The following is a 26289-nucleotide window of genomic DNA, read 5'->3' on the forward strand; positions in this document are numbered from 1 at the left end:
AGCAACTAAATCTGCACCACAACTGCTGAGCCTGTGCTCTAGAGTCTGTGAGCCACAACTACTGAAACCGTGCGCCTAGAGCCCATGCTCTGCAACGAGAAGCCACTGCAGTGAGAAGCCCGTGCACCACAACGAAGAGTAGCCCCCGCTCTCCGCAACTAGAGAAAGCCCATGCGTAGCAACATATACCCAATGCAGCCAAAAATAAAATAAATAAGTAAATAAATTTATTAAAAAATATAACATGTAAAAATCCTGCCACATTTTCTGGTGTATCTAGTAAGTGCTAAATAAATTATAGTAAAAACACAAGGTAACTTCTTTATCAAGCAATTTTTGAATGTATATATGTGCTAAGTGCAGGGGCTGCATAGATCAACAGGACAGCCCCTGCCTTCTTGAAGCATATACCCTAATAAGAGATCAAGAAACCAACAATGTCAGTATAGTGGAACAAATGCTATGTCAGAAGTACATACAAAGGAGGAGTAGCCATCTCAGCTTGTTAAGCTTAGTGAGATGAGGTGGAGAGGTTGCTTTTCTTGCTAGACTGTTAGTTTTTAGACTTGTAATTCTCAATAAGGGAATAATAGGTAAATCCCCATTTGGGGGACTATTTAACATCTTACAGTGGGAGAGTGTATCTGGTGTGTGTGTAAAGGTTATATATGTATACACATGCATACGCACACACACGTATTATTTATATTTAGAAACTAAAACTACCCCAAAAAAGGTATTTTATTATACAAACTATAGAAAATAGACCTTGACAAAATCTTCTTGCCTGATAATAATACATGGAAGATAAGTAAGTTAACATTTATACTTCCTAGAACCTGAATTCTCTTCCTTTGTTTGGGGGAATGTCCCATTTTCAAAGTCTTCGTGGTGGAAAAGAAAATGCCGGATACTTTTTCCCCAGCCTTCTTTGCACCTATGCCGTGCACATGTAACTCAGCTTTACTAGTTCAGGTATAGCTGCATAGGACATGGGTTAGTCACACAAAAAAGCAGGAACTGTGGTGAATCCTCTCTGGTAGTGGCAGAAGCTACAGCAGGATTGAGTTTCTAGGGTAATAGCTGCCAACAGTGCTGGGGTCAGTGTCCAGGGCTAGTGAAATTGAAATTGATAGTACAAGATGTAGAGCTAGATGCTTGAGTGTGCTGGATCTAGCTTGTTCCAACTGATGAAGGCCGAATGTCAGCATCTCTTCCCTGTTTAGAGGTGAGTAGTTGAAATCAGCCATGGAAATTGGCAAATGCTACAAATTAGGACTTCTTCTCTACCCTTCGTATCCCAAACTGTTTCATCAACGTACTACTGCCATTAAACCAGTCTGTGGTTTGATTTTCACTGTTATTCTTGCTGTGAAGTCTACAGACTTAGTTCTCGAATACTCCTGGCACTTCTGTGAACTACCCAATGTCTTAATTTCAAAATGTTATGTAAATTATTTGAGCAATTTTAATGTAATATTGGATATATACAAACATATCTCTTTTGAAGCTTAAAAATGAGGTGAGCACCTGTGAAGCCTCAGCCTGATGTGAGAACTAGAACGTTACAATACCATTCTGTCCTACCTCTTCCTCTCCCAAACACCAAGAAATGATTGTTGTGAATTTTGACTTTAGCTTTTCTTGACTTTTAGAAGAAATATTTTAGTTACATATGTAGTTATTTCTGTATAATATATTGTTTTTAAGAGAGAGGTTTTTTTTTTAAAAAATTATTTATTTTTGGCCGCATTGGGTCTTGGCTGCTGCAATGAGCTTTTCTGTAGTTGCGGCGAGCGGGGGCTACTCTTACTTGCGGTGCATGGGCTTCCATTGCAGTGGCTGCTCTTGTTGCGGAGCACGGGCTCTAGGCACGTGGGCTTCAGTAGTTGTGGCACACGGGCTCTAGAGTGCAGACTCAGGTAGTCGTGACGCATGGGCCTAGTTGCTCCGCGGCATGTGGGATCTTCCTGGACTAGGGCTCGAACCCATGTCCCCTGCATTGGTAGGTGGATTCTTAACCACTGCGCCACCAGGGAGGTCCTTCTGTTTAGTTTTTAACCTTTACAAAATGTTAACAGATTGTCTGCCGTAACTTGCTTTTATCATTCAGTGTGATGGCTGTAACATATGCCCATGTTGTATATACCTAATATTCATTCATTTTCACTTTTATATAATATTAAGCTATCTAAATATACCATAATTTACTTATTCATTCTCCTGTTGATGGATATTTAGATGTGTTTCTTTTCCTCTTCTTTCTTTTTTTTCTTTAAATAATAGATGCACTACTACTACGTCTAGGAACAAGCTTGTATATTTTTTCTGATGCATATGTGTAAGAGTTTCTTTAGGGAATATAACCAGGAATTGAATTATTGTATGCTAGAGTAAGCCAGTGTTCAACTTTACCAGATAATGCCAAATTATTTTTCAAAGTGGTTGTACCAATTTGTATTACCTTCAGTAGTGTATGTGAGATCCCATTGATCCATGTCTTTTGTGGCACTTGATACTATCAAATTTTTCTAATCTTTTGGTTGTAACATACATTATTCTTCCTCAGGCTATTCTGTCCCTGATGACCGCCTTCCCCAATATACATTTTAGAATCAAATGATCAAGTTTCTTAAAATGGGTCAGAGTTTTGAATGAAATTGCATTGAATCTGCATATCAGCTTAAAGACAATTGACATCTTTATGATAACTAATTACAAGTGAAATGCTGGTAAGCTGCCTCTCTGAAGAGAAAAAAGTAAAGCCCTAATATGTAGTAGTTGCCACTATTTGTAGTATAAAAATTCCTGCAGTGGCTGATTATAAGTTATACTATGAAATCACCAAAGCCGGAATTGGGAAGAAGTGCTCATAACAGGCACTTGTGAACTGGCCTGAGCAGGCTTCAGCACACCTTTGGATGTATCTCTTCATTTATTTAGTTTTGTCCATGAAGTTTTATAATTTATTGAAAGTATATAGGTTGTGTATCTATATGCAAGCTTTATGCTCGGAACTTCCTATTTTTGTTGTTGTAAATGGTGTTTTTAAAAAAAATTACTGTTTTTTTCTCTGTTAGGGGTACATAAAAAGGTAACCAATAATTGTATGCTAATCTTAAATTTGCTATCTTGTACTTGTTATTCTTAATAATATATCTGTGTATTATTTTACATTTTCTCTATAAATATGCCTTTTGTTGACACTTCACATGAATGGGATCACACAATATATACTTTGTTGTATCTGGCTTCTTTCACTTACTGTCATGTTTTTGAGGTGAATCCATGATATAGCATGTATCAGTAGTCTGTTACTATTTATTGCTGAGTAGTATTCCATTGTATGGACTTTACTTTTTCCTTTCCATTTTCTAGTTGATGGACATTTAGATTGGTATGCATAGGTCTCTTATTGTTTTTTCATTGCTACTGAAAGTATGTTTGTGTTTTTATTATTATTATTACTCCTTAGATTGTTTATTTGCATTATTACTCTTTGCTTCCTGGTCAGTCTTGCTCAGTATCAGTTTCATCAGTCTTTGCAAAGAACCAACGCTAGACTTTGTTAACCCTCTTTACTGTATTTTTAGTTTGCTATTTCATTAATTTATCTTTATTTTCTTCTTTCTTGTACCTTATTTGAACTCATTCTGTTGTTCTTTTCCCAACTTGTTAGTTCGACTCATTTATTTACTTTGTTTTCTAATATAAGCATCTCGAGGCTATTAATTTTTCTTCTACCATTGCTTTAACTATATCCCAAAGGTTTACACATGGTATTTTCATTATCATTCGGTCCTAAATATTTTTCAGTTTATATTAAGATTTCTTCTTTGTTTTAATAATAGAACATTATCTTTTTTTTTCTTTTTGTTACAGATTTCTAATTCAGTTAGATTGTGGTCAGAGAATTTGGACTGAAAGATAGCTGTATTTGAAGATGCTTACGTTATGGCTTGGTATATATTTATATGTCACATGCTTGCTTAAGGGGAATATTTTTTCCCTAGTTGTTAGGTTCACAGTTCTATATAAATTCTCTAGATTAGGCTTATTGTTTTATAGTCTGTGTTTGATAATTCCAAATTCTCAACTCCTTAGAGTCTTAAATTTTTTTTAAACATTAATATTTTTATGATTCTCAGATTTTGTAGCTTATTTCCTTGTATCATATGTTCTTGTAATTTTATATTTCTTTATCTTTCTGCATGGAAATCTTGGGCACTGGAATCAGGAAAGCTGATAGAAAGGATTATGGAGCTAGTGTGGTGCTACTAACTGACAGTGAGTTGAGATTCTGGCTAAGGTTAACTTTGCTACTTTTCCATAAGCTGAAAGCTGAGGGTCTCAGTTGCAGTGTTGTTTCGATCAGAAGCAAACATAGATTTTCTCTGGAGGAAAATGTCCTCCAAATTGAAGCTTACCATAGATGCCTGCATGGGTGACATGGGAAAAGTTCTGAAATTTCTAACATTATAATAAACAATTCTCTTTTGTTCCAGTTTTCTTGAGTCTGATACTATCCTTAGGATGGTACAGGGTGTGACAAATGATACTTTATTTCTGATTTCTTCCTGTCCCACCTCCATGTTTATTAATATCAAATTTTGTTAAAATGATATTGAGTTATTTCAACAGAGCAAAGAAGTAGATGAGAAAGAGGGTGTCATAAAAATTTATCCCTCAGGCGTTTAAAGCAGCTGTAGGCAGAACCACTATTTCATATTCCAAGGCAATTTACTTGAATCATTACCCAGTTGCTTGGATCCTCAGGTAGAGATGTGAATAGTCCAGCAAAAACTTCTCTTGATATAAATATGAGTGGATGAAAAAACGAGCCCTAGAAAATCTCTGCTGAAGCCACTGGAAATGCTTTTGGAAGTAGTAACAGAGTAAAGAAATAAATTATGATTTTAAGTACTTAAAAAGGACTGTGGAGAATGAAACTTTTTTATTCTCTTAATTTTAACCCACTTTACAATAATGATGGAAGAATTATCAGAACTTAATCATACTCATAGATTCCTTCTGAGTATATGGCCCCATTTCTAGGGTTGATGGAAAATGTGATGCTTATGTTGTTAGATATAGATAGAGTGAGAAATTTATTTCTCAAGGAAATTGATAAGATTATAAAAAGAAATGGCTGGCAGATTTTTCATAGTATCATAGAATGTCTAAATTTAGATAGTTTCTTGATTCCTCAAAAATTCTCAGTTTTAACCGTTTATCTAGGTGTGATCAGACTATAGATAAGTGGTTCCATGTCATCCAAACTTTGGAGAGTCTGATTGTAAACAAGAATGTTATTTAATATGATCAATAAATTAATAAACTAATACAGTCATTTAAATCTGACGTTCCATGTCAATTGATATGACTAGTTAGGAGTTCAGATGATAGAGAGGTCCATCTACCTAGGGAAAGGAAGGAATGAAGCCTGGATGACTTTTTCTGGCCCCAGAGAATATCTCTGGGGTATACTTGATATTGTTTATTAGAATTAGAGATCTTCAGCTCGGTGGTTTGTGACCACCTAGAGGGCTGGGATAGGGAAGGTGGGAGGGAGGGAGACGCAAGAGGGAAGAGATATGGGAACATATGTATATGTATAGCTGATTCACTTTGTTATAAAGCAGAAACTAACACACCATTGTAAAGCAATTATACTCCAATAAAGATGTTAAAAAAAAAGAATTAGATCTTTTTTCTTAACTATTTAAATTTTTTACAATAATTTCTTTTACTTGCTCCTTATTGCTCATGTAAAGGTGAAAGTCAGACATTAAAGAAATCTTGGGCAAAATTAATCCTTGATTTTTATTATTTTCATTTAAATATGATATCTTTTTTCACTTTGGGGTTGCTCTTGATACTAGATGAACAAGGATTTTGAAGTTAATTCTCATTCAGTTTTGTGGATGCTTTTAGATGATTTTATTTATTTTTTTTTTTTTTACGTTTTTACTCTTTTTTTTTTTTTTTTAACATCTTTATTGGGGTATAATTGCTTTACAATAGTGTGTTAGTTTCTGATTTATAACAAAGTGAATCAGCTATACATATACATATACATGTGCTCCCATGTGTCTTCCCTCTTGCGTCTCCCTCCCTCCCACTCTCCCCCTAGATGATTTTAGATTTAGGGTTAAAGTTAGGATTTAGGATCTTAACATTTTATTCTGCTATTTGTGTTTTATTTAGATCCAGTACTTCCCTATTTATTTTTTGACTACAGAGGATAATAAACTGAATATTGTAAACGTAATAATGAAAAAAAATCGTTATATCTGCAATTTTACTTATAGAATCTTTCTGAATTGTGGAACTAGTCTTAAGCCCTGTTGATTCAAATTGAGAATTGATTATAAAAAGACTGTGTGTAATTTGGGAGTTTCTAAGGAGAGTCTAATAAATAGTACCTTCTTTTTTACTTTGGTTCTGAATCGATTGAGAAAGAAAGAAGTGGCAGATGTGGGCCAAAGTATCAACTTTACTACTGATAAAAATTAATTTGGAAGATATGGCTTGGTGGGAGAGCCAAATGGATGCATTAATTGAACCACAAACCTGACAGATTTGTACACTCACTTATTGCAGTGCCAATCCAGTGAAGAGGCTGAGTAGGTACCTCCTCCTCAGGGTCCCTACCTAGATCCCAAAAAAGGAAGGGTGAGGATGAGCCCAAAATATACAGTATATTCCTCCCAATCAGATAAGTCATTTCATAAATGGGTGTGTTAGTTTCCTGAGGCTTTTGTTACAAATTCCCACAAACTTGGTGGCATAAAACAACAGAAATTTATTCTTTCACAGTTCTGTGGGACAGAAGTCTAAAATCAAGGTGTCAGCAGGGTTGGTTCCTTTCGGAGGCTCTGAAGGAGAGTCTGTTTCATACCCCTTGCATAGCTTCCAGTAGCTGTGGGCAGTCTTTGGTGTTCCTTGGCTTGTAGATGTGTAACTCCAATTTCTGCCCCCATTTTTTTCTTCCCATGGCCTTTACACCCAGTGTCTTTGTGTTTATTTCCCCTTCTCTTCTAAAGAAGCTCATCATTGTATTTCTCCTAATCCAGGATCATCTCATCTTTAGATACTGATCTTAATTAGGTATGCCAAGTCCCTTTTCACAAATAGGGTTATGTTTACAGGTTCCAGGTAGACATATATCTTTTGGCAGGACCACTATTTAATACACTAAAAGGGATGGAGAGGCCAGGAGTTGGAGTAGTTAAATAAGTAAACTTGCTGCTTGCTAGGAAACATCAAGATCTGGGAGCAGGTGTTCCTCCCTAGCATTCCTAGCTTTTTGTTCTCATGGTCAACCAGTTGTAGGAGATCAGCAAAAATGGTCCTGTTCCCCCCTCTGTGATTGCGTTGTTGGCATTATCTTCAATTTGTGTTTCTTTGGCAGAATCTTTTAAAGCCACTTGTCCATTTTGTGATCATTAATAGTTAAAACTAGGTAATATCTGTATATCCATTTACCTGTACACAAATAAATGTCAGTTTGTCAGTTTTTTCAATACATTGAAAGCAAACAAACCAGTGAAGGTGCCATGTCAACACCCTTGAGGTGTAGATTTCCCCAAATTCTATAAAGATGCCTTGTTACCTGTATGTCATATGGACTGAATGAGAGTATCTTTGTTGCTTTGATTATGAAGTATTAGGAACATTTAATTTCTTCCTTACTAAGAATTAAATAGAAACAATTGTTTTCCTCCCACACTTCAACGGATGTGCACTCCCTAGTATCATTGTGGAACACATAAGTCTAGATCACCACTGATTGTCTAATAGAGCTTTTTGCAGTGATGTAGGACAGTCTGTATATGTGTTGTGCAGATATGGAACACTCAAAATGTGACCAGTGTGACTGAAGAATTGAATTTTTAATTTCACTCAGTTTTAATTAATTTAAATGTAAATTTAAATAGTTATATGTGGTTAGTAGAGCAAAGGCTAAATATTTGTCAGTGTCTAGGCTAAAAATATTGGGAGTCGTAGAATATAGAGAATGATGAACATTATAAGAACCGTTAACATGCCTCTGGTTTAATTTAAATGTCTTTATTTTAATGGCATTAGCAAAAGTAAAAGAAAAAGTTTATCCTGAATTAGTAGCTTATCTACATTTGTTAAAGGTTTTAGACTTATTTCAACTTAGAATTTTTTTTTCATACTTGAAAATTAGATGTAAGTTTCGTATCTTTTCTCTAATTATATTCTCTAGCGCTAAATTTATAACAAAATTACTACTTTTCAGGAAAGATACTGGTAAATATGAAGTGGAAATTTGTCAACCTGGGAACATGCTAACTCAAGAAATTGTGTAAATGTTATTTCACATTTCTCTTTGCTGAAAATATAAATTAAACTAATGCATACAGAAAGATTTTACTTAAAAAGCTATAACAAAAAGCTTTTTTTTCTTTGTAAGTATGATACTACTTAATGGATATAGTATTTTATAATGTAGAAAGTGTTACTTTATGTTAAATTTATTTTTCAGACATGTAAGCAGATTTTGCTCTCATTCCCCAGTTATACCATAAGTGTTTTATTATATAAAAACTTTTAATATTCAATAGCTAGTTAGCCCATCAATTTTCTTTTTGTCTTTGATTAAAATATGGCTAGATAGGATGTTTATTCTCCTTACTGCCAATGAATAACAACATAGCATTAAACTCATTTAAAAAGGAAATGTGACAATAAGTCAAGTATAGTTCACACTTCTTAGATTTTATATGGTTTAAATTTTGGAATATATATATATTTTTTTTTAATGCCGGAAGAAGGTGTACTTTAAACTTGATGTTTTTGAGCAGAAAACATTCCTTTCAACTATTGATGTCCCTTAAAAAATTACCAAGTTCTTTAATTCTAGAATGTCTGTTAATGTACATGGGTGGAACCGGGGGGTATATGTGAACAATTTAGAGCACATAAGACTGAAAACATCTTTTAATATACCTTTAATTCAGAAAAGTAACTTTTTCCCTGAAGTTTTTTCCTGTTATTTTCTGAAAATGAATTCAGAATTATATTTAAAAAATTCTTCAGGAGACTTTTTTGAAGTTTTATCTTTAAACACAAAAGAAAAAAAAACCCACCCTGATGTATATAACAGTTTAAATTTTGAACTTATTTAATTGAATTATCATTATAAATAATAAAGTAAGGAAAAGAGAAACATTTTAAGTGAAAACAAAGCTATGGCTAAAAGTGCTATTTATTCCTTTATCTTTTGACAGCTTGAAGGTCCATGTGTTTTGCAAATTCAAAAAATTCGCAATGTTGCTGCACCAAAGGATAATGAAGAATCTCAGGCTGCCCCAAGAATGCTGCGTTTGCAGATGACTGATGGTCATATAAGTTGTACAGCAGTAGAATTTAGTTACATGTCCAAAATAAGGTAATTGGCACTTTATGGTGTACATTTGTTATAAGTGTTTAAAGGTACTGTTCACATTGGATTTTGTTTTTAAGACCTTTGAAAAGAAGGAATGAACTCTTAAGTGCATGTTAGTTTTTCTGAATAAATTAAAGAGTTTGTATTTTTACTTTATCTGTAAAGAAAAATAGTTTAAAATGGAGTTAGTTGCTCCTTACTTTTAAAGTTAATAATTAAAAACAGAAATTTAAGGTGTTCTTACAAGGAACATAAGCTTTTCAATTTTATCACTAAATTTTAGGTCATTAAAATCTTTTCAGAACAAAAATTTCTTTAAATATGTCACAATTTCTTCCTTGACAGTTAGTTGTATCCATTATACTGTTTAGCAGTCTAGACATGGTACCCTGATAGCAGATGAGTGAAAAGTTACACTTGGAGGAGCATAGGTGATTGGCATTGTGGTATGTGGGAGGAGATGTGGTAGGTTGAGGCCTTGTATGCCATGTTCAATGATTTCTTTTTTTCTTTCTTCAACTAGTGTCTGCCTTTAGTGAGGGAGGCTCCTTCCTTAGAAGATATATTTATTCGTCTAAAATGTTGATTTTCATATACAAAGGGGCGTATATTAACTTTGTGATTATGTTGTCTTTTTTTTGAAGAGTAGAAAGAGTCCTACTTTTATGGAGAAACTTCCATAAAAGGAAACACAGCCTTTCCTCCTTTGACAAATTTAATCAGATCCCCTCCAAGGGAGTTCACAGATGCCTGAGAAGAAAGACTTGCCATATAATGGCTCATTCTCTCATTTTACTGCTATATATTTCTCTGAGGTAAATGAAAACACAGGATCAACCCAGAGAGGAGGGTCCCTTATGCTGTTTTCTTTTGTTGAATTTATTAGTTTGACAATTGAAAAAAAAAATGTTGCTACTTTCTCATTCACTCATCATTGAAGTAGCATGTCTACTTTTGGTGCTGTAAAAACAACAGCTTACAGAAGTGTTCTCACATATGAACAATTTGGGAGACCATTTTCAAAATAAGTTTGATTATTGGTTATCTTAGAAGGAAGGTAGAAGAACTCACTAGAGAGGATAAACCAGGAACTGGTGTAGAATGTGTTTTCTCTACTGGACATTGCATTTCTCTGGGATGCTTCTTTCCATTCATCTATCCTACCTCCAGCCCCACTTCTCACTGTATTTTTGTTTTTGTTCTGTTTTTTGTTTTTGTTTTTAATTTCAATGAAGAGAGAATAAAGGAACTTTGGAGTGTGAATAAAGTATTAATTAAGCCACAGTATGCTCTCTGAGTAAGAATTAGTTATGGTCCTGAAGGTGATGTAATAAAAATTATATTAAAATTTTAGCACCTATTTATTCTTTTGTGGGAATAGAACTGTAATTTAATTTGGTGAATAGAACTCTTTATCAATTATCTTAATGAAATTGTATGTCCAACTTCAAGTAATTCACCATGTTTTCCTTCTTAACCTGTTAGAGAAAGAGTTTGGTAAAGGTACAGTTATTTTACATAAAAAATTAGCTCATTATTTGCTTTCAGATTAGCTTTTAGTTTTAAAAATCACAATTTAAATGCCCTTGTAATTTGCTTGCTATTTTTTAAGGTCTTTTGTAGTTTCTTATGTTGCTAATTTGTGTTTTTTACATTTTCATTTCATTTCCAATTTACTAATGTGTTAGAAATTATTGGCGAAAAATGGTTTTAAAGAACATATATTGGTCTTATATAAATGATGTAATTCATTAATAATTTCTTTAGAGGTAAAGAGTATAGCAGCCTGGTACCCTTGGTGCTTAGTTTTTTTATTTATCCCTAAATGATGACTATAGAGTTAGAAAATCTGTATCTGCTGATTACCTGGAATTGGGAAAAACTTCACTTAGTGTAAGTGTATTCAGTTGTTGCTGATCTTGAAGTTTGATAGACATTGTGGTAAGTTGCCTACATTTACCACCACACAGCTCTCTACTTAAGCGTTAGGTTAGGCAAGGCTGTCTATGACCATTTGTTTTCTAAGTTACATAGGATGACTAAGAATGATTAAGCTTGGAGTCCTGAGAATAATTTTTACCAGATAATGTCTTACTCCATATGGGCTCTTAGAAATCTTAAAAATAGGCATATTCTGTTTCTTCTTGTTAATAACTATTTAATCAACCGTCTTTCTTAAAAACAGACCAGAGATACCAGTGCTTTCATTGATTTGCTATTGCACTTATTGGCACATGGTGAATTTTATAAGCTTTTAAAAATGTGACAATGTAGGGGGCTTCCCTGGTGGCGCAGTGGTTGAGAGTCCGCCTGCCAATGCAGGGGACACGGGTTCATGCCCCGGTCCGGGAGGATCCCACATGCCGCGGAGCAGCTGGGCCTGTGAGCCATGGCCACTGGGCCTGCGCGTCCGGAGCCTGTGCTCTGCGGCGGGAGAGGCCACAGCAGTGAGAGGCCCGCATACCGCAAAAAAAAAAAAAAAAAAAAAAAAATTGGACAATGTGAAGTCTTTCAGCATGATTTTCTAATTTATCCCAAGTGTTTTAGGACTATCTTTATTCCTAATGGAGTTCTTTACCCCTTGCTGTATGTGCGAAGAGATGCAGTGGGGCTTGGTATATGTGCTTTTACTTTAGAATAAACCTATATGATGGAATGGATTTCTTCCACTGTTTCCTTTATTAAAAGATTGATAGGAGGTGTTCTCTCTGGTGTTTGTAAAAGGGGCCATGGTGTTATAATGTTTGCCCCACATCTGATAATGTTAACCTATTATGAAAAAATACTTTTGAAGTCAGTATGCTTTAGAGTAAATAACTCTCGTTTGATCTTTAACTGGATAGTTAACCAAAAAGAGCATTGTTTCATGTGGATTACAGTAACTCACATAGGTGTTCAATGTCTAAGATTATTACTGGTTTGATATCTCTTCTGTATTGAAATTTAATTTTATAATATAGTATATCTTTGCAATAATGCACAAAGCTCAGAGGGGGGACAAAAGGGCAAATCTTACATTTATACAACATGGCATGGTTGAGAAAGTACTTTCATATCTTTTACTCTATTTATCTTTACCATAAGTTTGTGAGCTGTGATTTTTATTATCCAGATTTTTTTATTTGTTTGTTTGTTTGTTTACTGACTTATTTTTTATTTATTTATTTATTTTGGCTGCTCCGGGTCTAGTTGCAGCACACGGGATCGTCGTTGCAGCATGCAGGATCCTTAGTTGCAGCATGCAAACTCTTAGTTGCGACATGCATACGGGATCTAGTTCCCCAACCAGGGATCAAACCTGGGCCCCCTGCATTGGGAGCACCGAGTCTTACCCACTGGACCACTGAGGGGGAAGTCCCTATCCATATTTTTTTACATGTAGAAAAAAATTAAGGTAGAAAATGACAGTCTTGTACCTGGTCTTCTGACTTCCTCCCTGATGACCTATTCACACTATATAGCCAGTCACCTGAAAAATAGTTTTCACATTAGTGCATTTTGAAGAATTTTACCAAGTCACAGTATAAGACTGAATTCCACTTTGGGGAAGGATCTTAAATATGTTTTAACTCTTTTTTTCTCTTTGCTTTAGCCTGAACACACCACCTGGAACTAAAGTTAAGCTTTCAGGCATTGTGGACATAAAAAATGGATTCCTGCTCTTGAATGATTCTAACACCACAGTTCTTGGCGGTGAAGTAGAACACCTTATTGAGAAATGGGAGTTACAGAGAGTAAGTGTAAACTAAGAATGGTTTGAACTTTTAAAACACTGCACTCTTTTTATTGTATTCTCTGTTTTAAGGGATCTTTCTATAATGGCTAGTAAAATTAGTTCTTTATGCCAGAGTTGAATAGAATGGAACACAGTGATCTTTACAGAAACTATCTACCTTTGTTTAACCATATTGTTCTTCTAAAACAGATGTCATTTTCAGTATTTGTTACATTTTATTACATATTTTAAAGGCCATTCTTTACTGAGGAGTTTTCAAAACTGCCAAGATACCGGTTGTAAGATATGTGTAATGTATCTGTATATAATTCTTTCTTCAGAAAACAAGTGTTTGTGCATATATATGAATAATGTATGTGTATTTGTCTTATTTACACACACACACACACACACACACAGATACAAGTGAAAGCAAATTAGAATTTCACTATAATGAAAGAGTTCTTGTTGCATTTGTCTTCCTAGTCACATTAGTTGATGTTTTCACCATTTATGTTACCAGTATCTTTATCCTCCTAGTCATCTAGGTTATCTAGTAATTGTCCTTCTACTTTGCTTCTAGCCACCAGTTTTATTGATCCTCTGCAGTCAGATCTCTTGTCAATCCCTTGCTCTCAGGTTCCATTGCCATTATTGTAGTTTAAGTCTCTGGCCTGGACTACTTGCAGCCTTTTAACTGGTTCCACCATATACCCTTTCTCCATCTTCTAACTTATTGTACTTCTGCCAGATTATCTTCAACATAATTCAGATCATGCTACACCCTGCTTTTATTTCACATACCTTAATCTGGGATTCAGGTCATTTATAATTTAGCCCTAGTTCCAGCTTACCTTGTCAACTTTCTTAATTTTTTCACATAGGTTTTGTTTTAGCTAAATGGAACTACTTACTCTTTCTTTGATTCTCTAAGCTTTCCTCAGTTGCACTTTTGAAAAAGAAAAAAGATTTTCCCACTTTTAAGACATTCATCTTAGTTTCTCTCTCATCCCCATGCTTTTAGACTCAAAACAAGTACTTGTTTTTTTCACAAAATGAAATAATTGCTCCTTTATTGAACTATTAGAATACTTTATTCATTGTATTAAGAAGTATATTACTTTTTATCTAGCACTAAAATTATATTTATTTCTTATCTCCTTTGATTGTAAGCTTTTTGAGGTCAGAATTCTTGTTTGTGTTATCTTTATTCAATTCTAGAAATATTTGTTGAACAGTGTGTGTAGATCTTGAGCTGGGCGCCTATATCTGTATATCATGTAATTCACCTAGCAGTCTTGTAAGAGAGTGTTATGTCCATATGGATCAGAAAATAGGCTTTAAGAACCGTTAAACTTATTTTATGATTAGACCACTAATAGGTGATGGATCTGAGCCTTCCTGTATCTCCAAAGTGGTGGCCCTGAGTCTTATATGTAATAAACATCATAATAAATAATAGTGAAATAAATGAATTACAAGCACATAGAGCTAATTACTCTTTGAGTTAGAATTCATGTTTTTGTGCCACTCTCAGATCTTGTCTGTTGTCTAAAGTGAGTCAAGGGGCCCAGCAATATTTCAAGCTTTTGGTATTTTAAGGTAAATTACTCTTTTCTATCTTCTAAGTTTGGAAGTGCCTCTGTTTGGGATGTAAATAGATAAGGAAATTTAGGCACATTTTTTATTCCTTAGTACTCATTCCTTATGATACTAATGTGCTACACTTTGGGCTGCTGTGAAATATAAGATACTATTATATACTATATAAGATACTATGAAATATAAGATAATATTCCATAACTGCATTGTTTGATTGAAAATGTTGCACAAGCAAGTAAATCAGAAGTGGTTTGATAGTTTTATATAAATAGCCAAGTTTATGAACTTAGAATTTCCTGGAGAAATCCCACCCATTTCATGTAATCTTTTCCTTTCACAAATTGATATATTGTGTTTTTATTACATTAGAGATTTTTTAAAGTGTGTTAAGATGTTGTCAAGTCAGACCAACATATTATACATGATTTTTACAACCCAGCCAGAACTACCTTACTAATTGTAAAGTCAGTCAGACATTCTTAGGAACTTCCTCACCTCCAGCACACACACATACACACACACAAACACATACATGGATCAGTAGTACTTTGACAGTTATTCTTGTAATGTTTTATTATATATTTTTGCACTTTGTTTCCTGAAAGCCATGCTAGTATTTCTTGTTAGGGGGCAGTAAAAATTTACATGAAAAAGAGTTTAAAAACATCTTAATATGATAATAGTTCTCTTTGGTTTTATAGTTTTTTTGATTTTGGTAACTGTAATATTGTAGAAATCATGGAGAGTTCAAATTACTTGAGCATCTGGCAGGTGAAACACATAGAAATCAAATGTACACATAGAAATAATAAACCATAGAGTTAATTTTGGAAGTAATGGGGTCCTAGGCATTCTTGCAAAATAAATAGAGGGGGAAGAGAACATTGGATAGTATTTAAAGCATGTGTAGGTGTTGTAGTTGTAGCAAGTTGGATATAGACAGGTGACGAAAAGAAAAACTCAAACCTCAAAGTATGATAAAGATAGGTTTTGGAGAGTTCTGTAGCAGATATAATTTGTAAAGTAATGTAGTTCTATAACATTTTAGTGCTCCCCCCCTCACCTCCTATGACAGATAATTTTTTTAAAATTTTTTCTGTTTTTAAAAATTGTAAAGTATACATAACAAAGTTTAACATTTTAATCATTTTTAAGTGTAAAATTAAGTGGCATTAAGTACATCCTTATTGTTACACAACCCCCTCCCTCCAGAATTTTTTATCTTCTCAGATTGAAACTCTGTACCAATTAAACAATAACTTCCCATCCCCCCCCCCAATCTCTGGCCACCTTGTACTCCAGCTACCTCATAATAGTATAGTCATATAGTATTCGCCCTTTTGTGTCTGGCTTATTTCACTTAGCATAATGTCTTCAAGGTTCATCCATGTTGTAGCATGTGCCAGAATTTACTAACTTTTTAAGGCTGAATAATATTCCGTTGTATGTAAATGCCACATTTTGTTCATTCATCCACTAATGGACATTAGGGTTGTTTCCACCTTTTGGCTATTGTGAATAAAGGTGTTATGAACATGGGTGTACAAATATCTGCTTGAGTTCCTGCTTTCAATTCTTTTGAGTTTATACTCAGAAGTAGGATTGCTGGATTGCATAGTAATTCTGTTTAATATTTTGAGTAACTGCTATATTGTTTTCCACAGCAGCTGCACCATTTTATGTTCCCATCTGCAATGCTTAAATGATCCAATTTCTTGACATCCCTGCCAACCCTTGTTATTTCATGTTTTTTGGATAATAACCATCCTAATAAGTGTGAAGTGGAATATCATTGTGGTTTTGATTTGCATTTCCCTAGTGCGTAGTGATGTTTAGCATCTTTTCATATGTTTACTGGCTGTTTGTATATCTTCTTTGGAGAAATGTGTATTTAAGTCCTTTGTCTATTTTAAATTTTGTTGTTGTGTGAGTTTTTGATTTATTCTGGATATCAGTTCCTTATCTGATATATGATTTGCAAATATTTTTCACATTCCATTGGTTGCCTTTTCACTCTGTTGGTAGTGTCCTTTGATGCAAAAGCATTTTAAATTTTATTGAAGTTCAGTTTTACCTGTTTTTTTCTTTTGTTGGCTATGTTTTTGGTGTCATATCCAAGAAATTGCAAAATCCCAATGTCATGAAGCTTTTTCTGTATGTTTTCTTGCTGAAGTTTTATGGGTTTAGCTCTTTGGCTCTTAAATTTAGGTCTTTGATCCATTTTGAATTAATTTTTGTACATGGTTTAAGTCTTTTGCATATGGATATCCAGTTTTCCCACCACCATTTGTTGAAGAGAATCTCCTTCCCCTATTGAATGACCTTATCTCCCTCATCAAAAATCATTTAACCATATTTTTTTTCTTTATTTTATTTCTTTATTTCTTTATTCTATTAGTCTGTCTTAATGCCAGTACTGTTTTGACTACTGTAACTTTGTAGTAAGTTTGTAATCAACAAGTATGAGCTTTTTTCAGGATTATTTTGACTATTCAGGGTCCCTTGAGATCCCATATGAATTTTAGGATGGATTTTTCTGTTTCTGCAAAAAGCATTCTTAGGATTTTGATAGGAATTGCATTGAATCTCTAGATCTGTTTGAGTAGTATTGCCATCTTAACAGTATTAAATCTTCCAACTCATGACCATGTGATGTCTTTTCATTTATTGATGTCTAATTCCTTTTAGCAATCTTTTGTTGTTTTCATTGTATAGATCTTCTTCTTTGTGTAATTTTATCCCTAAGTATTTTATTCTTTTTTATTCTAGTATAAATGGAAGCTTATAACTTGCAGTTGCTTTTTGCTTAGCCTAGTTCTCAGCAGTGACGTAAGGGAATTCCTATACAGGTTTCTGGAGCTTCATTTCTGTACAGGCCTCTCTTTTTCAAAACTCTGCCCCAGAGCTTCCAGTTATTTCAGCCTGGCTTGAGCTGTGAGACATTTTCTCAACTCAGATCTCTGTGCTGTCTGTCTGCATTATGCCTCCAAGCAGAAAGGGAGAGTTCACCTGTTTGTTTGTTTTTTTCTCTTTCTCTTTGGGATTACAGTCCTGTGCTACTTCTTGCCCTATGTCTTAAAACAGTTGTTTCCTACATGTTGTCCAGATTACCAGTTGTAGAGGGAGATTAAGTCTTGTCTCTTACACAGTAATAGGATGGGAAGTAGAAATCCTGTAATATGCTTCTAATTATATACTGTGTATTGAGAGATGGTATTATTGGCAGCTTATGTGAACTTTTAAGGAAGTCATGGCATAAACTAAAATGATTTATTGCTCTTTGAATGGTCTTTTTCTTTAATCTAAATTAAAACTGGGGAAAGGACCCCTAGATAAGTTTATGCATTTGCTGTTTTTTCTTAAACTAGGTTAACATCTTAAATACAGCTTATCAAGAAATGTGATATTCATATACAGTTTAAATTGTTCTTTGATTAATTAACTGAATATTACTGTTGTCTTTAGTCTTAGTTTTTTTTATATAACTTATACAAAATATATAGTATTCCTTTTATAATGCAGGGACTCTAGAGTAGGTATAAGGTACATATGGTAATTTTTTAACTTATTTTTCACCATTTAAAATATTTTAAACGTAACATTTTCTATAACAATAATCATTAAAAATGCACAAAAAACTTCAGAGTCGAGAAGGTGTATTAAGTGACAACCAGTGCTTAACAGATATATGTTAACACCTCAAAGATAAAACAGATAGGAGGACTAGATGGGTGAAAAGATTCCTTATGGCATTTTTTTTTTTAACATCTTCATTGGAGTATAATTGCTTTACAATGGTGTGTTAGTTTCTGCTTTATAACAAAGGGAATCAGCTATACATATACATCTATCCCAATATCTCTTCCCTCTTGAGTCTCCCTCCCTCCCACCCTCCCTATCCTACCCCTCTAGGTTGTCACAAAGCACCAAGCTGATCTCCCTGGGCTATGCGGCTGCTTCCAACTAGCTATCGGTTTTACATTTGGTAGTGAATATATGTCCATGCCACGCTCTCACTTTGTTCCAGCTTACCCTTCCCCCTCCCTGTGTCCTCAAGTCCATTCTCTAGTAGGTCTGCATCATTATTCCCATCCTGCCCCTAGGTTCTTCATGACCATTTTTTTTTCTTTATATTCCATATATATGTGTTAGCATATGGTATTTGTTTTTCTCTTTTTGACTTACTTCACTCTGTATGACAGACTCCAGGTCCATCCACCTCACTATAACTCAACAAATAACTCAATTTCGTTTCTTTTTATGGCTGAGTAATATTCCATTGTGTATATGTGCCACATCTTCTTTATCCATACATCTGTCAGTGGACACTTAGGTTGCTTCCATGTCCTGGCTATTTTAAATAGAGCTGCAGTGAACATTGTGGTACATGACTCTTTTTGAATTATGCTTTTCTCAGGGTATATGTCCAGTAGTGGGATTGCTGGGTCGTATGGTAGTTCTATTTGTAGTTTTTTAAGGAACCTCCATACTCTTCTTCATAGTGGCTGTATCAATTTACATTCTCACCAACAGTGCCAGAGGATTCCCTTTTCTCCACACCCTCTCCAGGATTTACTGTTTATAGATTTTTTGATGATGGGTATTCTGACTGGTGTGAGATGGTATCTCATTGTAGTTTTGATTTGCATTTCTCTAATGATTAATGATGTTGAGCATTCTTTCATGTGTTTATTGGCAACCTGTATATCTTCTTTGGAGGAATGTCTATTTAGGTCTTCTGCCCATTTTTGGATTGGGTTGTTTGTTTTTTGATATTGAGCTACATGAACTACTTGTAAATTTTGGAGATTAATCGTTTGTCAGTTGCTTCATTTGCAAATATCTTCTCCCATTTAGAGGGTTCTCTTTTATCTTGTTTATGGTTTCCTTTGCTGTGCAAAAGCTTTTAAGTTTCACTAGGTCCCATTTGTTTATTTTTCTTTTAATTTCCATTTCTCTAGGAGGTGGGTCAAAAAGGATCTTGCTGTGAATTGTGTCATAGAGTGTTCTGCCTATGTTTTCCTCTAGGAGTTTGATAGTGTCTGGCCTTACATTTAGGTCTTTAATCCATTTTGAATATATTTTTGTGTATGGTGTTAGGGAGTGTTCTAGTTTCATTCTTTTACATGTAGCTGTCCACTTTTCCCAGCACCACTCATTGAAGAGACTGTCTTTTTTCCTCTGTATATTCTTACCTCCTTTATCAAGTATAAGGTGACCATATGTGTGCGGGTTTATCTCTGGGCTTTCTATCCTGTTCCATTGATGTATATTTCTGTTTTTGTGCCAGTACCATACTGTCTTGATTACTGCAGCTTTGTAGTATAGTCTGAAGTCAGGGAGTGTGATTCCTCCAGCTCCATTTTTCGTTCTCAAGGTTGTTATGGCTATTCGGGGTCTTTTGTGTTTCCATACAAATTGTGAAATGTTTTGTCCTAGTTCTGTGAAAAATGCCAGTGGTAGTTTGATAGGGATTGCATTGAATCTGTAGATTGCTTTGGGTAGTAGAGTCATTTTCACAATGTTGAGTCTTCCAATCCAAGAACATGGTATATCTCTCCATCTACTTCTATCATCTTTAATTTCTTTCATCAGTATCTTATAGTTTTCTGCATACAGGTCTTTTGTCTCCTTAGGTAGGTTTACTCCTAGGTATTTTATTCTTTTTGTTGCAGTGGTAAATGGGAATGTTCCCTTAATTTCACTTTCAGATTTTTCATTGTTAGTGTTTAGGAATGCAAGAGATTTCTGTGCATTAACTTTGTATCATGCTACTTTACCAAATTCGTTGATTAGCTCTAGTAGTTTTCTGATGGCATCTTTAGGATGCTCTATGTATAGTATCATGACATCTGCAAACAGTGACAGCTTTACTTCTTCTTTTCTGATTTGGATTCCTTTTATTTCTTTTTCTTCTCTGATTGCTGTGGCTGAAACTTCCAAAACAATGTTGAATAATAGTGGTGACAGTGGGCAACCTTGTCTTGTTCCTGATCTTAGTGCAAATGGTTTCAGTTTTTCACCATTGAGGACAATGTTGGCTGTGGGTTTGTCATATATGGCCTTTATTATGTTGAGGTAAATTCCTTCTATGCCTACTTTCTGGAGGGTTTTTATCATAAATGGGTGTTGAATTTTGTTGAAAGATTTTTCTGCATCTATTGAGGTGATCATATGGTTTTTCTTCAATTTGTTAATATGGTGTATCACATTGATTGATTTGTGTATGTTGAAGAATCCTTGCATTCCTGGTGTAAACCCCACTTGATCATGGTGTATGATCCTTTTAATGTGCTGTTGGATTCTGTTTGCTAGTATTTTGTTGAGGATTTTTGCATCTATGTTCATCAGTGATACTGGCCTGTAGTTTTCTTTCTTTGTGACATCTTTGTCCAGTTTTGGTATCAGGGTGATGGTGGCCTCGTAGAATGAGTTTGGGAATGTTCTTCCCTCTCCTATATTTTGGAAGTGTTTGAGAAGGATAGGCGTTAGCTCTTCTCTAAATATTTGATAGAATTCACCTGTGAAACCATCTGGTCCTGGGCTTTTGTTTGTTGAAAGATATTTAATCACAGTTTCAATTTCAGAGCTTGTGATTGGTCTGTTTATATTTTCTGTTTCCTCCTGGTTCCGTCTTGGAAGGTTGTGCTTTTTGAAGAATTTTTCCATTTCTTCCAGGTTGTCCATTTTATTGGCATATAGTTGCTTGTAATAATCTCTCATGATCCTTTGTGTCTCTGCAGTGTCAGTTGTTACTTCTCCTTTTTCATTTCTAATTCTATTGATTTCAGTCTTCTCCCTTTTTTTTCTTGATGAGTCTGGCTAATGGTTTATCAATTTTGTTTATCTTCTCAAAGAACCAGCTTTTACTTTTATTGATCTTTGTTATGGTTTCCTTCATTTCTTTTTCACTTATTTGTGATCTGATCTTTATGATTTCTTTCATTCTGCTAACTTTGGAGTTTTTTTGTTCTTCTTTCTCTAATTGCGTTAGATGTAAGGTTAGGTTGTTGATTTGAGATGTTTCTTGTTTCTTACCGTAGGATTTTATTGCTATAAACTTCCTTCTTAGAACGGCTTTTGCTGCATCCCATAGGTTTTGGGTCATCGTGTTTTCATTGTCATTTGTTTATAGGGTTTTTTTTTTCATGTGGTACGCGGGCCTCTCACTGTTGTGGCCTCTCCCGTTGCGGAGCACAGGCTCCAGATGCAAAGGCTCAGCGGCCATGGCTTACGGGCCCAGCCACTCCGCGGCATGTGGGATCTTCCCGGACCGGGGCACGAACCCGTGTCCACTGCATCGGCAGGCAGACTCTCAACCACTGTGCCACCAGGGAAGCCCTGGAAGCTTTTTTTTTTCAGTTAAAGAACAATCTGTTGAATACTTCTTTTAAGTATACATTGATTTGCAAAACAAGACTTTTATTAAGGAAATTTTACTGTAATTGAAATTATCCTCCATATTATAAACTATAGCAGTCTGATCTCTTTAAATAGTTAGAAATCACTTTTATCAGTATTCCTATGAACTGTTTCTAGTTAATAGCACTTCTGACACCTAGTGTGGAGTTTTCTTTTCCACATCAAGCAATTCTCCAGTTCTCTCCACTGGGATACAGGTGGATGTCCTAAAATTTAATTCAGTTCTGACACTAACTACCTGGATTTAGTACAGACCCCGTAGGTTAAGAACTCAGTCTCAGAAGACTGCCCCTCACTTCAGGTGCTAATTGAAAGTAGTAGGTCCTGATGTTATCCACTCTTCTGTCCAACTTGGCTATAAATTAGGGGTTCTCAGGATCCCCTGCTCAGATTTGATAATTTGCTATAATGGCTCACAGAACTTAGGGAAGCACTTTACTTGCTATTACTGGTTTATTATAAATGATGTTATAAAAGATAAATAGCCAGATGAAGAGCTTAATAGGGCAAGATCGGGAAGGGTCCTGGACACAGGAGCTTCTGTCCCTGTGGACTTCGGTGTGTACCACCCTTCTGGCACATGGATGTATTCACCAGCCTGGAAGCTCCCTGAACCCCATCGTTTATGGGGTTTTAATGGAGGTTCATTACATAGGCCCGCTTGATTTAATCACTGGCCATTGGTGATTGACTCAATCTCTAGCCCTCTAATCGCATGGTTGGTTTTTCCAGCTACCAGTCCCCACCCTGGAGCTTGCTAGGGGCCCATTAATAGTCACCTCATTAATATAAACTCAGGATGCTCAAAGGTGCTTATTATGAAGAACAAAATGTGCTCCTTAACCCTGTGATTCAGGAAATTTCAAGTGTTTTAGGGTCTCTGTTCCAGGAACTGGGGACAAAGACCAAATATATATTTCTTATTATATAACAGTATCACAAATATGTTTTTTGCTAATAGATTTTTATGTCTAAAAATTTCATTTTGAAGATAATTTCCAGATAATATTTTTCTGTCAGATTATTGTTTTACTATGCATTAAAATGAAATTAATTAAAATGAAATTCTTGCTACCAAAGTTTATCATCTTTGTTGAGAGGTTTTAACTGTGTTTTCTTCTTATGGGAGCAACTTGGCAAATACTTCTGAAAATCATATCAATTTGGGTTTTGGAAAGGGGAAGTAACGGAGAGTCTTTGCCTAGTTATTGAAGTTAGGAATACGATAATTTATATAGTTTGAAATTAATAATAGAAGGCTTTTTTTCTATTTCCTATAAGAATCTACTAAAATGAGTAGATTCCTGGTGCATTATAAGTGTTGTTAAATATATTTTTAATGTATAATTTCTGTTTTACAACTCACTTTTCTCACAGAGCTTATCAAAGCACAATAGAAGCAATATTGGAACCGAAGGTGGACCACCTCCTTTTGTGCCTTTTGGACAGGTAATGACTTTCATTTTGGCAGATGAATTTTAGTCAGCAAAAAATGTTTTTCATTTGTATTCAAGCTGTGTTTAGTTTTGTGCTGAACTGTTCACTCAGAGGTCATAGGAGTTATATGGAAATATATTAACTACAGGAAATCAATAATTGTGGGGTTTTTTCTCATTATTGTAATTAAAGTTTTTGTGTAGATTCTTTTCTCAAAAGCTGTTAATCCAGGACTTCCCTGGTGGCGCAGTGGTTGAGAGTCCGCCTGCCGATGCAGGGGACACGGGTTCGTGCCCCGGTCCAAGAAGATGTCACATGCCGTGGAGCGGCTGGGCCCATGAGCCATGGCCGCTGAGCCTGCGTGTCCGGAGCCTGTGCTCCGCAGTGGGAGAGGCCACAACAGTGAGAGGCCCGCGTACCGCAAAAAAAAAAGCTGTTAACCCAAAGATTGAAGCAGTTAAGAGACACACCTGAAATGCAGCTTAAAATTAATATCAGATGGTGGTGGGAGCATTTTTTTTTTGAGAGAGAAATGCAAAAGTAAGAAGACAAAAATATGTTATAATTTCTCACTTTGTTCATTAAAAACAAAAGAGGGAGAAAAAATAAAAGCATCAACAGAAAGATTGACAGGAGACAAAAGAGTGAGAACATGAGGCAGGGAAGGGCATCAATGCACTTTAGGAGAGCCTGCTGTCCCAGCTACCCCTTCCGAGATTCTATTCTTCTGCCTTGATCCAAATGCCCATCTCAGTCAGGTACTTAATTTTATTTCCAGTTAGTATTTTCATTTTCAACTACAGCAGCCCTGATTCTTCTCTCACATAAGCTAAAGGTTTTCCTTCTGTTTCCTAACTTTCAACCCCCTTGCTGCAAAATGTTACCTTGAGGTACCTCCTCAGCTGACCAATATCATGTGTCTTCCTGGTTGTGCTAAGCCTCAAATTGCCTTTAAAACAATCTCCTCCAGCTTGGCCCTGCTTTATAACTGAAGAATCTGAGAATAATCCCTGTGGCTGCTTGCTCTTTGCCACATGATGCCACTAAAATTTAGCTCTTGGTAATCTGCCTTGCATTTGTGCTTTATTTTCCTTCAAGAGTGCTGGCTCAAAGTGAAGATGAGTTGGGGACACAACAGCTAGGAAACAGACTTATATCTCAATAACAATTTTAAAAAATTTGGTATGAAAAACAGATACCTAGTTGATCAGAAAATAAGTGGGCAGGATCAATTGACTGGCATGCTCTTCAAAACCCTTTTTGGAGGGTCTACTCAAAATTAAATAAGACATTCTTGCATCGTGGCTATTTTGAAAGTATTTAAAACATATGTCATTTTTTATTGTGATTTGGAACATGGGACAGTCAAGATAAAAGGAGGCATGATCTGTGCTGATGATATTCTTATTTCTATCAGTGAAAAACCCCAAGAATGAAAACAGAGTGTAAACATTTTAATAATTTATATTTGAAAATAACAAATGCTGTGTTTGTAAGAATTTTCTTTCCCCTTAAACATTCTGGTGATAATATTTCTTTCAAAAATTGCTCACAGAGACTTATGATTTAATTATTTTCAAGAATTTGAAGTGTGTTTATAGCTTTTTTTGTATTAGGAAGTATATTAAAAGTTATAGCTTAAATAATATTATTTGTTTATGAAGTCCATTGTGAAAATTTGTTATTCAGCATCTTAGCCTTGAACATGGGTTAAAGACAGAATATGCTTGGCTGTGTGTTAGAGTCAGCTATTTTATATTTATATTATTGAAAATCAAAAATCTGTATATTTATATAACACATTTATTTGAGAGCATATTTTTATTCCTCTTTAAAATTATCAAGTTGAAAAAGGTTCATTTTATAGGATTTTTGCTGCTAGAATTAGAAGATAGAACAGAATTCTGGACTTATTTTTAAACAATGATGGCTTCCTTAATTTGTCTTAAGAGACTAAAAACCTAAAACTTTGCAGCCTGATTAGGGGGAAGGAGTATGTTTTTAGCTTTCGGCTTATAAGATGAGAGACATCTTTCTATATGTTAAAATAACTATAAACCCTCATGGATATTGTGGCATAATGTGGAAATCAAGGGCTTAATAAAAAACTGAATTTACTTCTTGTGCAATAGTCTAGACTGTTTGAAATTTAAAATTATTTTAAGTCATTATCCTAAAATGAAACTTAGATCTTTTGGTTTGATGTATGTTTTAAATATTGGGTTAGCCAACATGTTCATTCATAAGATGTTACAGAAAATCCTGAACGAACTTTCTGGCCAACCCAATATGTGCCCTGTTTTAGATTGCCTACATTTAGTGTAGCTTTCATTTACCAGTTACAATTACTTAAAAGTTACTTCAATTAGCTTTCTACCTTTATTTTTAAATCTATGGGAAATAATTGTATTTTTATGGGCTCTTAGCTGTTGTGGTACAAATATTTCTTTTGAAGACATTACTTTCTTATGAAAAACTTGCATCTCTTTTGGAACTACTGAAACAATTTATTTTTATTTATTATTGCCAGAAGTGTGTATCTCATGTCCAAGTGGATAGCAGAGAACTTGATCGAAGAAAGACATTACAAGTTACATTGCCTGTCAAACCTCCAAATGATAATGATGAATTTGAAAAGCAAAGGACTGCTGCTATTGCAGAAGTTGCAAAGAGCAAAGAAGTAAGAAACTAAATC

At 34.8% G+C, this 26289-nt stretch overlaps 1 protein-coding gene across 1 annotated transcript in view; it reads left to right on the forward strand.

The window, feature by feature from the left end:
* Window positions 1–26289, forward strand: part of TDRD3 (tudor domain containing 3) — a 201642-nt gene that overhangs the window by 102170 nt on the left and 73183 nt on the right. The window contains exons 3-6 of the mRNA XM_065896180.1: window positions 9261–9421; window positions 13011–13152; window positions 23535–23606; window positions 26125–26274. Of these exons, the coding sequence (XP_065752252.1) occupies window positions 9261–9421; window positions 13011–13152; window positions 23535–23606; window positions 26125–26274 (525 nt within the window). The remainder of the gene's footprint in view (window positions 1–9260; window positions 9422–13010; window positions 13153–23534; window positions 23607–26124; window positions 26275–26289) is intronic.

The sequence above is a fragment of the Phocoena phocoena genome, chromosome 18 (assembly GCF_963924675.1).
Source record: "Phocoena phocoena chromosome 18, mPhoPho1.1, whole genome shotgun sequence".
In the NCBI taxonomy this organism is placed as follows: Eukaryota; Metazoa; Chordata; class Mammalia; order Artiodactyla; family Phocoenidae; genus Phocoena; species Phocoena phocoena.